Source organism: Gambusia affinis, linkage group LG16, assembly GCF_019740435.1.
Source record: "Gambusia affinis linkage group LG16, SWU_Gaff_1.0, whole genome shotgun sequence".
NCBI classification, from domain to species: Eukaryota; Metazoa; Chordata; class Actinopteri; order Cyprinodontiformes; family Poeciliidae; genus Gambusia; species Gambusia affinis.
Window position 1 is genome coordinate 20,232,812 of NC_057883.1, and position 15,040 is coordinate 20,247,851.

Sequence of the window (15,040 nt, forward strand, 5' to 3'; positions counted from 1 at the left end):
AGTCTGACAGATCAATACTGACCAGTATCTGTCATTGGTTTTTTTGCGGAGCGGGGAAAAACGGTATCGGACCTGAGCAGGTGAGTTAGGGACCTTCATCTGCAGAATAGCTTAGCTCACATGCGCCCCCTGGTGTAGATATTTAGCACTGCAGCAGGAAAATCATCCCCTCCATTGTCGATGCTGGTGCCAGAGTACCTGGAGAAAATCTGCCCAACCGGAGAAAAAGCAACATCCATTAAGAAAGGTCACAGGTTGTGATTCAGACCTGGAAACTACTTGCTGCAAGACAACAGTACGAACTGCGCCACCGTGTGGCCTGCTGGAGAAGGAATAAGAAATAATTAATGCAAATTTCAATCCAACTCCTGAAAATAAGTAGAACACGCCAAAACATGGCCGCCCGCCCAAACTGATGGGCCAATAACCTCTCAAAACTAAAACTATTCGCCAAAATTTGACCTTTTATGGCATTAAGAAAACATTTTGCTGAAAGACAACACACAAGGTGTAATTAAAAAAATAAAATAAAATAAAATAATTTTAATAAAATTTTTGGCCTACTTGCAAAACGTTACATGAGGCAGAAATCTAACTCACCACCCTAATAGTGAAAGATGGTGGTAGCATCATTCTGTGGGGCAAAGGTGGGAATTTATTGTGTCGTTTATCAACTATTGTATTCACAAGAATTTTGATTAATTATTGTCTTTAAAGATTTCAATTATGTAAAATAAAAAATAAAATTATTTTTGCAATTGTCTCCAATCAAGTCACTAAATCCGGTTACTGTGTGCATCTTGTTACTGTAAATCATACATCTTACAGTAAGTGGCGTCCTGAAGAAGCTCATTTCAATTTCAAAACATTATTTATGTTTGTGGCAATATGAATGTAGGAAATGCAGTAACCTAAAAAAAAAGGAATTTTTTTTGTCATTATCTTTAACTGTCATACAAAATATTGCAATAAAATTTGAAGTCCATACTACTACATACTACTGTAGTGTTGCCTTTTTAATTTTTGACTTTTTGAAAGTTAGAAAGTAGAAATGTCTTTTCTAGAACATTTCTTAAATTCATCAAAAAAAAAAATATTTTTTTCCTGCCAATTCTGACTTTTCAAACTTTTTAGTCTTTTATAGAAAATTTCAGAGATGAATCTAAAATTTTCAAATATTTTTTCCAGCAACTGTTTGACTTTTCAAACTCAAAAATGTGAGTTACTTTTTTATATATACGCCGTAGTATGAGTGCATTCTCCAAATGCATTTTTTTTTTTGTTTGTTTGTTTTTTTTTATGATCTGAGATTACAGCGCAGGGAATGAGTGGGCGGGGCTTCTATCCAGTGGGCGGGGCTCTGGTTGTGTAACCCAATGATCCTGGTGTGACATCTGGCGTCGGGCCTCCGCGACCACACCGCAGCTTCTGAAGGGAAAATCAAATCAATGCTGCATCGACCGACTGGGGGCGCGATGGAAACCTAATTAAAGGCCCTGCAGGCACAGCTGGTCGTTTTCATGCAGACCGAGCTGAAACATGTGGCTGTACAGTGATGGAGGGCTCAGCGCACAGCAGGACGAAAGGTTTAGTCTGAACTCATCACGGGATTTCAGGAACACTTTGATCATCTCCGTGGTCAGCTGCAGCTAGAGGTGCAATAATTAATCTCTTCCTGTCTGAGCATTTAATGCAGCGTCATTTACAACCTCAATGAGGCTTCATTGTTGATGAAAATGCATCTTTCTTTAGATCATGGTTCCCAAACTATTCAGCCTGAGACCCAAAAAAACAATTATTTCCCTTTATTTATTAAAAAATAAATTTAAATTGAGAATAATATCACTATAAATTTTTTTCTTAAAAAATGATAGACATTTTTCTTTTTATTTCATGAGACATTTATCGGTACATTTATTTACTTTTTCAGCAATATTAAGAACTTTTTGACTTTAAACAAGCTCTTATATTTTGCTGAAGTTACTTGTTAATCAGTTTGGTCTCATTTCAAGTTTGTGCTGGAAATATTACCAAGAAATACTTGGCGAGATTTAAAGTTTTTGCAGTACATAATATTATGAAATTGTTTTTTTAACATTTCTTCTCAGAAGAGGCCATTTAATGCTCTAATCTCAGATTTGATCATCCCCTGTTTCTTTTTCTTTTTTGTGTTTCTCAGATCAAATTTGAATTAAACATAAATAATAGTTCACTGGCAAATGATTTCACTTATAGCACGTGTCAAACTCAAGGCCCGGGGGCCAAATCTGGCCCGCCGTAGATTTTTATGTGGTCCTACAGACTCCAAATTACATCAATAAGTTGCTCCAGTTTTTCACAAATCTTCAAAATTAACACAAAATCAACAAATCTCCACATTTATTTTCTAATTTTACTGCCCATTTATTGACCAAAATGGACCAAAACCATTGGGTTTCAGTAGGCTTTACTTGATGTCAAATTATAGTCTAACTGATAGGCAAATAATTAAAATTACATTTCACATTATACATTAGAGAAAATATAAACATTCCTTACAAACATTTCTAAATTGGCACCACAAAATCACTAAAACAATCATAAAATCATGCAGAAACAGCTACTTGTTTATTTATTGATATGTTAACAGTTTAAAATATCAATAAATACATTCTGGCACAACCGGCCCTTTAAGAACATTCAGATTTTTGACAAGCCCTAAAATGAAAATGAGTTGAAAATGTCTCGTTACAAGTGAAATAATCTGCCAGTTTTACAAATACTTTTTGTATCTATCTTGCTAAATAGTTCACTGTTAGTTTTGTCTTATTTCAATTGTTCCAAGATATTTGCAGTACAAAAATACCTGTTAAGATTTTGTATTTTTGCAGTGCATCATCCGTTTTTTCATATTTCTTGTCACTCAGATTGAATCTGAGCTCAGAACTTCACCTGGCTGAGGTGAATCTCTAGGATGCGAGTGAAAAACGTACCTCAGTGTCTCTGAGGCCCGTATCGACGGTCCGGACTGGAGTTGGCACCCCTGCCATGGGAGCAGGGTGGGGCCAGTGTCCCGGCAGCAGTTGATCAATGCTCACATCCTGTGAACCCTGCATGTAACACGGCAGAGCGTTCCCAACACACACAGACACACAGCTGCACGGCAGAGGGAACGGCACGGCCGCTCAGAATTAGAACCCCGGGAGAACCGAGCAGCCCCATGGGGTAGAAGCATCCCTAATCGGCGTTTTCCCAGGAATTACCAGCAAGATGCCGTTCACATGGAGGCCCAGAGGACCTGTGAGATGTAAGCTGCTGTTTGCATGTTTGTGTCATGTTGTGATGTTAGATGTTCAGAGGAAGCAGAGAAGACAAAGTGAACACTGAGGCGCTGATTCCTGCTTTTTTTTAAAAAAGGTTTTGATGTTTTCTTCCAACTGTTGCAGCATTTAAGTGGAACCACTGACCTAATGTCATCCACTGCCCAAACAAAGCTCATACTATGGTGGCCCTGAGGGCCAAAACACTGCAACAAACTCCCTTTATACCATTTGAGAAAATTTAAGACAAACTGCAAACATTTAAATTAAAACATTAAAGAAAAAAGCACACTTGAGGAGTTTTGAGAAAGCCTTTTCCTTTGCGTTGGGATTTAGAAACAATATTTCTTCTGAATTTACTTTCAGGTTTTGTTTTTTTGTGTTTTTTTGATCTTTGAAACTGAACTAAAAGCTGCAGCTCTTCCAAATGAAAGTGAACTAAACTCAGGTTCAGAGCCGAACCGCAGCTTCTGTTGGTGAAACTGAGCAGCAGCAGATTATATAACATCCAACACACAGCTCAACTATGAAGGTCGACCCCCCCAACCTTTCCAAAAAGTGATCTGTCAATGTTTTCCTCAGCAGAGGTTTACCTGGACGGCTTCCCCTCACCTTTATCTCAAACCAAAAGGCTTCAGATGTGATGTTTTTAATCAGGATTTGGTCTTTTAGACTCACGACTCTTTTTAAAACACTAAAGGATGATTTCAGTTATTTCTAGATAATAAAAGTCATCTTGAAATCCTATTTTGTGGAAGTATTTTAAATATTTGAGGAGATCTATGCTACAGAAAGGAATTTCACACCATTTATTTTTTTACATAGAGACAATATACAACATTTCATTGACCTTTTCAAAGTCTAGATGTGAGATACCAGGTAACAGCAAAAACTGCTAATTTTCACCTGCAGGTTGTAGATTGATATAATCCAGTATGGTTTAATAGATTAGAAATGGTGATTAATTATATCATATCTGATAAGTCATTTTTCAGATCTCACTAAAGCAAAGCAAACCAAACAACAAACCAACAAACAATTTGTAAAACAATATCTTTGCTTTCATCAATATTAAGTGCAAATGTGATTATTTAACAGCCTTATTTTTGCCATGTGTACAAATATTTTCCTTCAAGTGTCATTCATTCAGTCCCATTCATTCCATGTTGCAATTAGAAAGTTATTTTCTTAAAAAGTGTTTAATTTAAATAATACCTGAGGTCTGAGATGCTCCACTGGAAGCTACAGAGCTCTGATATTTATGCTTTCTGAAGCTTCTCCACATTCTGGATGCATGTTTTTATTTTGTTCAACACGTAAAAGTCATCAAATTAGTCTACAGACTCCAGCTGTGTGAAATTAAGATGCTCTGTGAAGATCTAAGAGGTTTTCTGAGAGAATGTTTTGGAGACGCTTGTAGCAGGTTTGTTTCAAAAACAATATTCCAAGCAAAAATTGGAATATTTATACGTTGAGCAAACTGGTTAACAAACAGAACGTTCTTCAACTGGACAAGTTGGACTATTAAACTTACAAATATTTTGTTGTTTTCAACCAACCTATAACTCTTCTATCACTATCACCCAAAACAACCGGCCATAAACGCATTTTTATTATTTCTAAATATTTCCAAATCAGGAAAGGTGTAGAAAACAGGAACTTGAGATCATCGTTCATGTTTTTATGTCCTCTCGACTGTTGGAAGGCCATTTTCACATATTTCACCTTCAATTGATGGAAAACTCTGCAGCAGGTAACTGGAACAAGCAGAAGAGATCATAATACTCCTGTTTTTTCTTGCACTTTAATCTAATTTTAAAATCCAGACTTTAATCTTTAATCCTCTGCATGGTCAGGATTAGGGTTGAGACGATTAATCGGATTCATCATAATGAAACGATTATTGAAATAATCATCAACTAATTTAGTAATCGATTAATCGTTAGCTGTGTATTCAAACTCAAAAAAATAAAATATTCAGAGCAGTAATTAGACAACATGGTACAAAAATACAATGTATGCATCATATGTTTAATGATGCATATATCATTAAAAAACGTTTTTTTGAAAACAGGTAAAAAGGTTTCAGCCAATACGCCTCAAGTGTCCTAGTCCAAATTCCCCAAAGAAATGCTATGTTACTGCATTTTAGTTAATAAAATACTTATTTTCTTATTCAAAAAAAAGGAATTGAATAATTTCTTTGTTTGTATCTTTTAATGTATTCCTAATAATGCATAAAAAGGTATTAAATGGTTTAACCATTTTTTCCGATTAATTGATTAATCATCAGAATAATCGCCATAACAATCAATTACTAGAATAATTAGTAGTCAAGACATGTCCTACATTTCCTGATTCACCTCCCTCTGTTTTTACGCTTTAACTGTCTTTATGTCTGTAGCCTAACATGCTTTTCTCTGAGATTTATCTAAACAATATTGTTTATGTTCTGTTAACTATCTATGTGTAATTTATATCTGAGAGCGGTGGATATATGAAAAAAGAAATTACGTATTTTATTCACGTATCTGACTGAATGTGAGCTGCTTTACAAAGAGGAATGAACAAAAAATTCGTAGATCTCTCGAAAAAAGACTTGCAACAAAAATGTTTCTGAGGTCCTGACTCGAATAGGCTCAACATGCATCCACATTCTGATTTATTTTCCTTATACATCAAACTTATATAAAATATTATTGTCTGTTAAATAACATCCCTGTAAAATACAAGTATAAGCCTGAAACATGACAAAAATGTGAAAACGTACAACACATGAGACCATTTTTGAAGCGTTATTCCTGATATGATCTGGTAAAATAATTGGTTTAGAAGCTGTGAACTGAAGAGACCCTAAAGGAAAGTCCTGGACCTCTGCAGCAGCCAGTGAGGGGAAATTTGACTGACATGGTTTGTATCCAGCTGTGGCCTTAAAGGGAAGGTCACTGCAGATCAATACAGTGCTGTTCACAGTGATCGCCTTTATCCTGTGATGGCAGCGCTTTTCTATGTGGTGCCAAACCAGCCATCAACACAACACATGATGGGATATTTATTCATCAGTAGTCGTTTAAGGTGATTTTTTTGCCAAAATCTATTAAAAGGAAGATTGTTTTCCCCCTTCAGCAGATTAAAAATACCAACAACACCTCAGTGATTACCTCGAATCATGTTGGTAAACTTTGTTTTTATCCAGTTCAGACAAATACGGTTAAGACTTATTTAAGTTAATTCAGTGAAATAGTTTGTTTCTGACTGGAAATAAGACAAAGAAAAATGTAGGAATCCCAATATATTCACATTATTATCAATATTAGCCGATCAGATAGTATTTGTTTGCTCATGTTACAGTAATAATGACGCAGAAAATGATTATGGGATGTTTCACTGCAGCAGAGAAGCAAAAGTCATTAGTGTGGTATTTTGAATGTTGTCAGAAAGGTATGAAAATATATTTAATATTGCTAAATATCTGGTATTCACCACAAAAGCAACATATTGGTCCAACTTTTCATATCAGTGCATCCCTAAGACAATGTAAAGGTATTTTGTAAACAATATATTTTAAAAATATATAGAAAAATTCATTTTTATGCGTTGAAATTTATTTTTTATTTTTCAATAATAAATGGAAATTCTTTACTGACATTATGGCGTTAATAGCCTTCTTATAATTGCTGACCTGCTTTTTTCAAATGTCCACAAGTATTTTCAAAAGTTATTCCACAGATTTAAGGCAGGACTTTTGCAAGGTCACTCCAAAATGTTAATTTTATTTGCAGTCAGAAGAAACAAGATAACGCTGAATCTGAATCTGCATAAATAATGGTGCCTTAAATGTATATGAAAAATGAAAAATAAAATTTTCTTGCAGTTCTTTTGATTTGGAAATAAAACTACAAACGTTTTGAAGAGTGACAAAATTCTGCAGGATTTCTAAATATGCAATTATGAAAAAAGAAAAAGTGTGTTTTACTTTATGTCATCCTTTAAGAACATAAGGTTTATTCAAAGATATTTGAACGCTGGTTTCTTTCTGAACCAGCTACACTGCAAAAACACCTGGATGGAAGATGAGGACACAGCTAAATCACAATAACCTTTTGAACTCAACTAAAATCAGAAGGTGTGAGATTGTCAATAATTCTTTAGTACTGGTAATAATTATTAAATAGTGAATAAAAATGAGGGAAAAACCATTTTAAAAGTTAATGTTTCTTTATTAATTTTGCAGCATTGTCTGTCTGTTTGCAACGTTTCCCAACCCAGAGCTAATGCTAACTATACTTCACTTTAATTTTTAATCTGCTTTAGCCTTTTGAGATCAAACATCAGAATTAGAGTTGATAAACAAGAGTTGCCTTGACAGCAGCTACAAAATACCTATTTTGAAACCCATATAGTGTTTAGGACATGGATTACTGATTCCATTTTTAGCATTTTGTCAAGGAAAACTTTCCGTCATGTACAGTTATGTCTGTTCTAACTCACATATTCTGAAGAACATAAGGTTTATTCAAAGATATTTGAACCGTGGTTTCTTTCTGAACCAGCTACACTGCAAAAACACACAATCTTACGAAGCTTAAGGCAAAACTAAATCACAATAACCTTTTGACAAAATATTGGAGCTTCTTTTAAGTCAATAATTCTTTAGTACTGGTAAATTATTAGACGTTATATGTGATATAATCAGTAAAACTGGAACTCTTTTTTAAAATAACAGGGAATTATTGATTTAAAACTGCAATATGTAACTTTTGCAGAAATATGTATTTTTTATAATTATTAAAACTGACACCACGTTGTGACACTGTAGTGCGAGACAGATAAATCGAGCTTCTCCACCTCTTCGCTGAGCTACTACAGAAATGCAGGTCTTCAGGCCAAAAACAACCAATCAGAGCCAGGAGGCGGGTCTTAGCCCTGTCAATCATCCTCCAGTTTGCTGCTCATTGTGTTAATGATAGAAAAACAACTTACCAACCATTTATCTGCCATTATCTCAGTGGCTATGCTAACTAATAGCATTCACAAAAGGCAGAAAAGCACAGACCAAGGGTAGAGGAGGGAGAGGTGATTGACAGCACTAAGATCCACCTCTGGATTTGATTAGTTGTTTCTAGTTAACACTGGGATCACTGGGAGGACAATGCAAAAGATATTTTTAATAAAAGTTACATATTACAGCTTTAATCTGTTTGTTCTACTAAAATGAACCTGGACCTCTATTTAAATCTAACAAGTTGTGTTTCTGTGTCCTCAGTTTGACTATGTGGCATTAAAGTGGTGAAAATCTGACCATGGGTGACTGGAACCTGCTGGGCAGCATCCTAGAAGAGGTCCACATTCATTCCACCATCGTAGGGAAGATCTGGCTCACCATCCTCTTCATCTTCCGCATGCTGATCCTGGGAGCTGCAGCGGAGGACGTCTGGGATGACGAGCAGTCGGAGTTCGTCTGCAACACGGACCAACCAGGCTGCAAGACGGTCTGCTACGACCGGGCCTTCCCCATTTCCCTCATTCGCTACTGGGTGCTGCAGGTCATCTTTGTGTCTGCGCCCTCTCTGGTCTACATGGGCCATGCTCTGTACTGCATCAGGGCGCTGGAGAAGGAACGCCACCGGCGGCGGATCCAACTGAAGGGGGAGATGGACGAGGCAGAACTTGGACTGGAGGATCACAAACGCATAGAGAGGGAGCTGAGGAAGCTGGAGGAGCAGAAGAAGGTGAAGAAGGCTCCTCTTAGAGGCTCTCTGCTGAGAACCTACATTATCCATATCCTTACTCGCTCTCTGGTGGAGGTTTGCTTCATCCTGGGCCAGTATATCCTGTATGGAATCCATCTGGAGCCCCTGTATAGGTGTGAGAGGCTACCATGCCCCAACAGTGTGGACTGCTACATCTCCAGGCCCACAGAAAAGACCATTTTCATGTTTTTTATGACCATCATTGCTGGAGTTTCATTATTCTTGAACATTTTGGAGATTCTCCACTTAGGCATCCGTAAAATCAAACAGACTCTGTGTGGAGAGAGGTACACTGAGGACGACAGTCTAATCTTAAGGTCCAAAAAGAAGGCATCCTTACAACAGCTTTGTGTCATGAGCCATGTTTCCCCTCACAACGGGCCTCTGACTCAGACCTTCAAGGTGATTCAGGAGGCTGACATGAAGCCTCTTCATTACACAATCCACGATCCGCCAAGACACAACAGCTTGGTTCATCTGGGTCAAACCGGCTACAGCTGCCCTCCAGCAAGGATGATACCCAGGTCTGTAGAGATCTGTGCAACTTCACAAACCGCTGAAGGTCCAGAGGTCCACGCAGTTACCATGGACCACCATCCAGCCTGGAACTCTGCCATGTCCACAGTGGAGGAGGATACAACCAGCCAAGCAGAAATCCAGGAGGAGCAGCATCCTCAGCCCAGCCATTTGGACCCTGTGCTGTCTGGGAGCACCATAAGGCCTGCAGCCATCAGAACCATCAATGAGGAAGAGAGACGACAGTCTACGGTCAGCGACTTCCTGATTCCCAACCCCAGAAGGACCAGCTTCATGATCAGGCCTCCATCCGAAAGCCTGTCCTCCATGAGCGCCTCCACCAGCCAATCCTTGCACAGCTCGGAGGAGTCCGATGAGCTGGGATCTCTCCAGGGAGACATGCCGATGATGCCGCCAGCTGGAGGCCGACGAATGTCAATGGTAAGCAGAGATGTGAAAGGTTCAGATGATCTGTGAAGTCAGTACAGTGGACCCTTGCCTAATGGCTGGTTTTTTTTTAGAAACACATCAAAAATATGCTCTGAAAATGCAGTTTGGAAAGTTTAAATACAAAGAATCAATACTATTTGACAGGCAATACCAAAGAAGCCAATCTAAGAGCATGTTGCATCTTCCTTTGCACTGACTGACTGTACCGCCAAGAGCGTCATTAAGGAAGAGGATGAATATTAGCTTCTGCTGTAGTGCTCAGATTATTTCCATGCTGTGTATTAAAGTAAATCAAGGTATATTTAATTATTTATCATTATAACAGGCAGCCGTAATCATATTTTAGCTATTTGAAGGTGTTTGTGGTCCCTAACCTCCATGAATACTCTCCACTGTAGAGGACAAAGTGTTTTTACTTTGGCAGCTGTTCTGTTGAAGTTTAAGAATATCTTAACTCATTCATACAAATATACTATGGTTCAATCAGCAACTAACTCTGATGATAGTGAGTAAAAGTACAGAAATTATGTTCTTTTGTAAGTCAAAAAAGACTAAACTAGAGTAAAGCTCTCCTTTCTGAGAGAGCAAAAAGAATATTGTCATTAAATAAAGCACAACAAGGAGAAGACTAAGGGACGAATACGCCTCTGAAACCTGCTCTAAGTTGTCAAGAGAAATCAACAACTAACAATCTCAAAACAAAATATCTGTAGATAACAGATAACTTTCAACAACCAGTTAAGGAAAGTCTGTAGCTCTCAGCCCGACAGTCCGTGATGCAAAACCTAATTAGCAGTAAGACATTGGGGTAATTACTACATTTGCTTTTGCCTCTTGATTTTTTTCAATTACTAATAACTGTAACAGCTTTGGACAGGAGGCTAACCACCGTATAGCCCAAGTTTCCCAGTCCTGGTCCTCAAGACACACTGCCCTTCACGTTTTCAATATTTCATTTACATGAGACACTTGATTAAGATGACTGCAATTGAGCAAAAGCCTGTTAATCAGTCATCAATTGAAATCATGTGTGGTTGAGGCAGAGAAACATCTAATATGCCTCAGGGAACAGAGGTGGGAAACATTGGTTTAAGCTGACGGTTCTCAAACAGAAAAAGTTGAAAACTGGAAACATTGAGCTAAATATCAAAGGTCAGAAGAGTTCAAATATCTTGGTCTCTTGTACCTTAGTAATGATGGGATGGATCAGGAAAAGGGCTTCATACATTCAATTACTGCTCATTCATCTGTATTCCAACCTTCCCCTACAGATACTGCCTGAAAGAACTGCTAGACTATTGACTCTTTGCAACTGCGTCACTTAATCATTCACTTCCAACGCCATGACAGACGTCGGAAGTGAAGATCGGGAGTATTGAACTGAGCGACTGAAGTTGTTTTCCCAAGTTGTTTTGGCTTGTTTATTCATGGCTTCTACTTGTTCGAGTCAATTTGTCTTTGAACGTAACACACCTGGTTGGGGCTCGTCAACGCCGGTATTTACAGAAGCTTGAAACAGCTAGCTTAGAAACCGACCCGCACCTCCTCGCCTCCTGGTGTGTTGATCAAATTACCGACTGTGCCTGAATTCACACCACATGATTTATGTCACTATGTCATAAACAGCATCTGCCCTTAAACCGGAGCAGCCTTAAAAACGTACAGTATACGAGATGCTTACATAATAAAATGCCAAGTTTGGTTTGTATCCTTGTCTGCTTGTGACGCCGCCCGCACAGCATCCTGTGACCATTTTTACTGTGAAATCAACTAAATAAAAGCGACATTGGGCTACCAGATGGGCATTTTTTTGACGGGTTTAGTGGGTGAAACAAGCTTTCTCTGTTGATTTCTTTGCAAGAATCAAGTACTATTAGGATCTTCTAGGAGAAGATGAAAAAAAAGGAAATCTTGGTTTCCTTGTTGACAGACACTGAGACAAATGGTTGTAAACAAAACTTCTTGAAAAGGTCCAGTTGTTGAATAAGCATTTTAAGTGACCCCTGCTCGTCTCCCTGTGTTGTATATGTGACTCTATATTGGAAAAATCATTATCCTTCTGCCAGACAGACGATGCATTTATTAGTCCTGCAACATGTTTACCAGAAAGTGATCTGATAAGTTTGCTGGTGTGCTGTAACATCCAATGTGTCTGCCTCTTTCAGAGCATGTTTCTGGATATTTCCTCAATCATGAAGAAGTGAAGAGACGAGGCTGAGTTACAGCAGCTGGAGACAAACTGTATCAGCGATCCATCGATTCTCAGACCGAGACACATGCGGCCAGGATCGGCCATGATGAGGCAGCGGATGATTCAAAGCACCTTACAAAGTCTGCCGGAGTGTTTCACTGCCAACAGGATCGGGCTTAAAGAGGATCTGCTTGATTCTGTAACTCTGAGTTTTTACGTCAAGGACAGATTCAGTCTGTGTAGTCATTTATATGAAAACCCCTTCAGTTCATTCAGATTTAAAACAAGAACAGAACCACTTGAACATGTTTAACCAGAACACACCATCAACAGTCCTCATGCTTTTATTTCTCTACAAAAACAGGGTGTTTTTTTTTTTGTTCCTGTCAGACTTTTTTTTTCTTATCAAATAAATGGGATGTGACATGTTGTTCAGTTTTTACAAAAGCCAGAGAAACCTCATTCAGAGACTTAAAAAGAAAAAGCTGCAAATAACAGTCATTGGTTAACAGTTACACAAAACAGGTAAAAATGGTCCACAAAACCTACAAAGAAGTACGCAGAGTAAAAAGTTAGAAACACAGAGTCTGTCGCAAAGGAGGAATGCTGAAAATCCAAACATGGATTCTTCTTGTTTTGTTTTTTTATCTGGTATCAAGTCCAAATGTCCCAAAAGTTCTCCTGAACGGCGATTCTGCTGCAGAATGTTCAACTCAATAACCGTGCTGCATTTCAATCCAGAAATCCAGTTTCTTTAGCCATGTTTATGGAGTAAAGTCAGAACATAAATTGGCATAATTTTATTTTAGGAACTCCTCCTGAATCAAGAAAAATAACTAGCCAACATGTTTATGTGGGATATAAGTGGAATTTGCTTAGAATCCATCTGGGTTGATTATATGCAATACACCTGTTGGGTATCTTATATAAGATACAAGGTATATAAGGTATAAGATACAAGATACCTGTTCTTAACTGATATTAGAAAGATACCCAACAGTATCTATACAAGATACCCTGGGTCTTCAATAGGCATTATGGAAAGTAATTCAAATTGCAAAACATATTTAGGACTCATATGGGTTCTGCTTTTTACCCAGAGTGTCTCAGTACCAAACCTGTTTAGGTTGCTAGGTCAAGGTTATTATTTAACTTCCCAATAATGACATTTGGACCAATTTTTAGCCCATTTTCAACCACCTGTATGCAAAGTTCAGATGACTGAAGGAAGACTTCAGTGGGGTTTTTTCTCAAAAAGTTATCAAAACATTGTACATTTTAGAATAAACAATTTAGTGTGAATTATATGTTACAGAAGAAAAAAAGAACAGAAATACGGCGTATTAGGGTGATTATAGACAGAAAAAATGAGGAGTAAATTACTGCCAAAAATCAAATCTTGGAAATTTTCTAAAAAATAAAAAAAATAAATAAAAAAAAAAAGCTTGGAGATTTTTGAGTTTCAAAAGTTGAACATTTGCAAGGAAAAACTCAGAAATTTTTATATTATTATTTTTTTTTTTAAATCAAAGAAAATTTACTTCTGAAACTCTGAAATTTCCAAGTATTTTCTAGAAAAATTTCTAGATTCATCTAAAAAAAAATTCTCTTTATATCTTACAAATTTTCAACTTTTGGAGCTCAAGAATTTCCAAGTTTTTTTAATCTAAAAAGTTGATATTTTCTGGAAAGTGAGAAATTTTCAGTATTTTTCCAGAAAATTTTCCAGATTCATCTTAACATCTCTCAATGTTTCTTCTAGCAAACTTTTAACTTTTCAAGATCAGGTGTTTCCAAGCTTTTTTCCAGAACATTTCTAATATCAATTAAAAAAAGATTTTGGCACGTTTTTGGCAGAAATGTGCTCTTTTTTTCGATTTGCAAAGGCCATAATACGTCGTTGTGTAATAGTCAGGGTTGAAGGAGGTCAAATATTACAACAAAACAAATAAATAAGTGCAGATTAAAAAATCTTTGATCCGCAAAGAGCCCAAATAAATAAATCGGGGTGAATACAGCGGCTTCAAATTTATCACATCTCCCACGGTGGTAAACATCTCCAGGTGTGGGTGGGTGTCCACAGTGACCCTGTGACCCTACTGTGGACACCAGGAGGCCAGCTGCTGTGCTGCAACACGTTGGAGGCTGAATCAAACAGCAGCAGCACTCTGTGCAGCCACGTGCTCCTGCATCGACTTTTCAACACATGAATTTGGCATCCCAACGATCAATACTGTGCCATAGTGTTTATTTAGAGCTCTGGCTTCAAACCATCCACCATTAGACAAACTGGTGTGTCAGAACAAATTGATCAGCGGCTCGACAAATTTACATGATATGTGAATTTTAAAGTTGCGCTGACTCGGAGAGCTAGGCGTTTGGGTTTTATTTTAGCAGCTGCTGCAGAAACTGAGAAACATCTACTCTGGTGAAAGAATACACCTGAATTCTTGAATGAGTTAATCCTAATCCTAACAAATCCAAGCTCCACTAATTACGCAAATCTTCTTTCTACAGATATTTACATAAATTCTGGTTGTGAAAACAAGGGGAGTTCCTGAAAAACTCAAATATCTAAGCTCATCGTGAATGTATTGGTTGTGTTTTTGAAGCCTGGTGTTTTCCCTGAAACACAGGGAAAACTTTTTTTAGTCAGAATGTTAAACTGCAGCTTAACTATCAAATCTTAAAAACACCTTAGTAAAACCCTAATAGACACATTAACATGAAACAAGTAAAAACACAAATCCATCCATGCATTTTGGGTCTGGTTGAATCTTATTCTGCATTAATATTTCCTTATAAATTTAATTAAATTGTGTCACCTTCCC

At 37.4% G+C, this 15,040-nt stretch overlaps 1 protein-coding gene across 2 annotated transcripts; it reads left to right on the forward strand.

Annotated features, from left to right (window-relative positions):
• Positions 1 to 1,514: 1,514 nt before the first annotated feature.
• On the forward strand, positions 1,515 to 12,632 carry gja10a (gap junction protein alpha 10 a). Of its 2 annotated transcripts, XM_044142606.1 has the most exons (4): positions 1,515 to 1,655; positions 2,907 to 3,286; positions 8,566 to 10,009; positions 12,184 to 12,632. In XM_044142606.1, exons 3-4 carry the CDS (start codon positions 8,603 to 8,605, stop codon positions 12,220 to 12,222), a joined length of 1,446 nt encoding a protein of 481 aa, XP_043998541.1. In that variant the 5' UTR covers positions 1,515 to 1,655; positions 2,907 to 3,286; positions 8,566 to 8,602; the 3' UTR covers positions 12,223 to 12,632. The 2 variants fall into 2 exon arrangements, with proteins under 2 accessions (XP_043998541.1, XP_043998542.1); XM_044142607.1 differs by lacking the exon at positions 2,907 to 3,286 and having other exon boundaries at positions 1,538 to 1,655; positions 12,184 to 12,311.
• Positions 12,633 to 15,040: the final 2,408 nt, after the last annotated feature.

What these genes read in the sequence shown, in the direction of transcription:
- gja10a (XM_044142606.1), top strand. Translation starts at nt 8,603, where the DNA reads ATGGGTGACTGGAACCTGCTGGGCAGCATCCTAGAAGAGGTCCACATT. An exon ending in GAGGCCGACGAATGTCAATG is followed by an intron (nt 10,010 to 12,183) that starts GTAAGCAGAGAT and finishes TGCCTCTTTCAG; the next exon opens with AGCATGTTTCTGGATATTTC.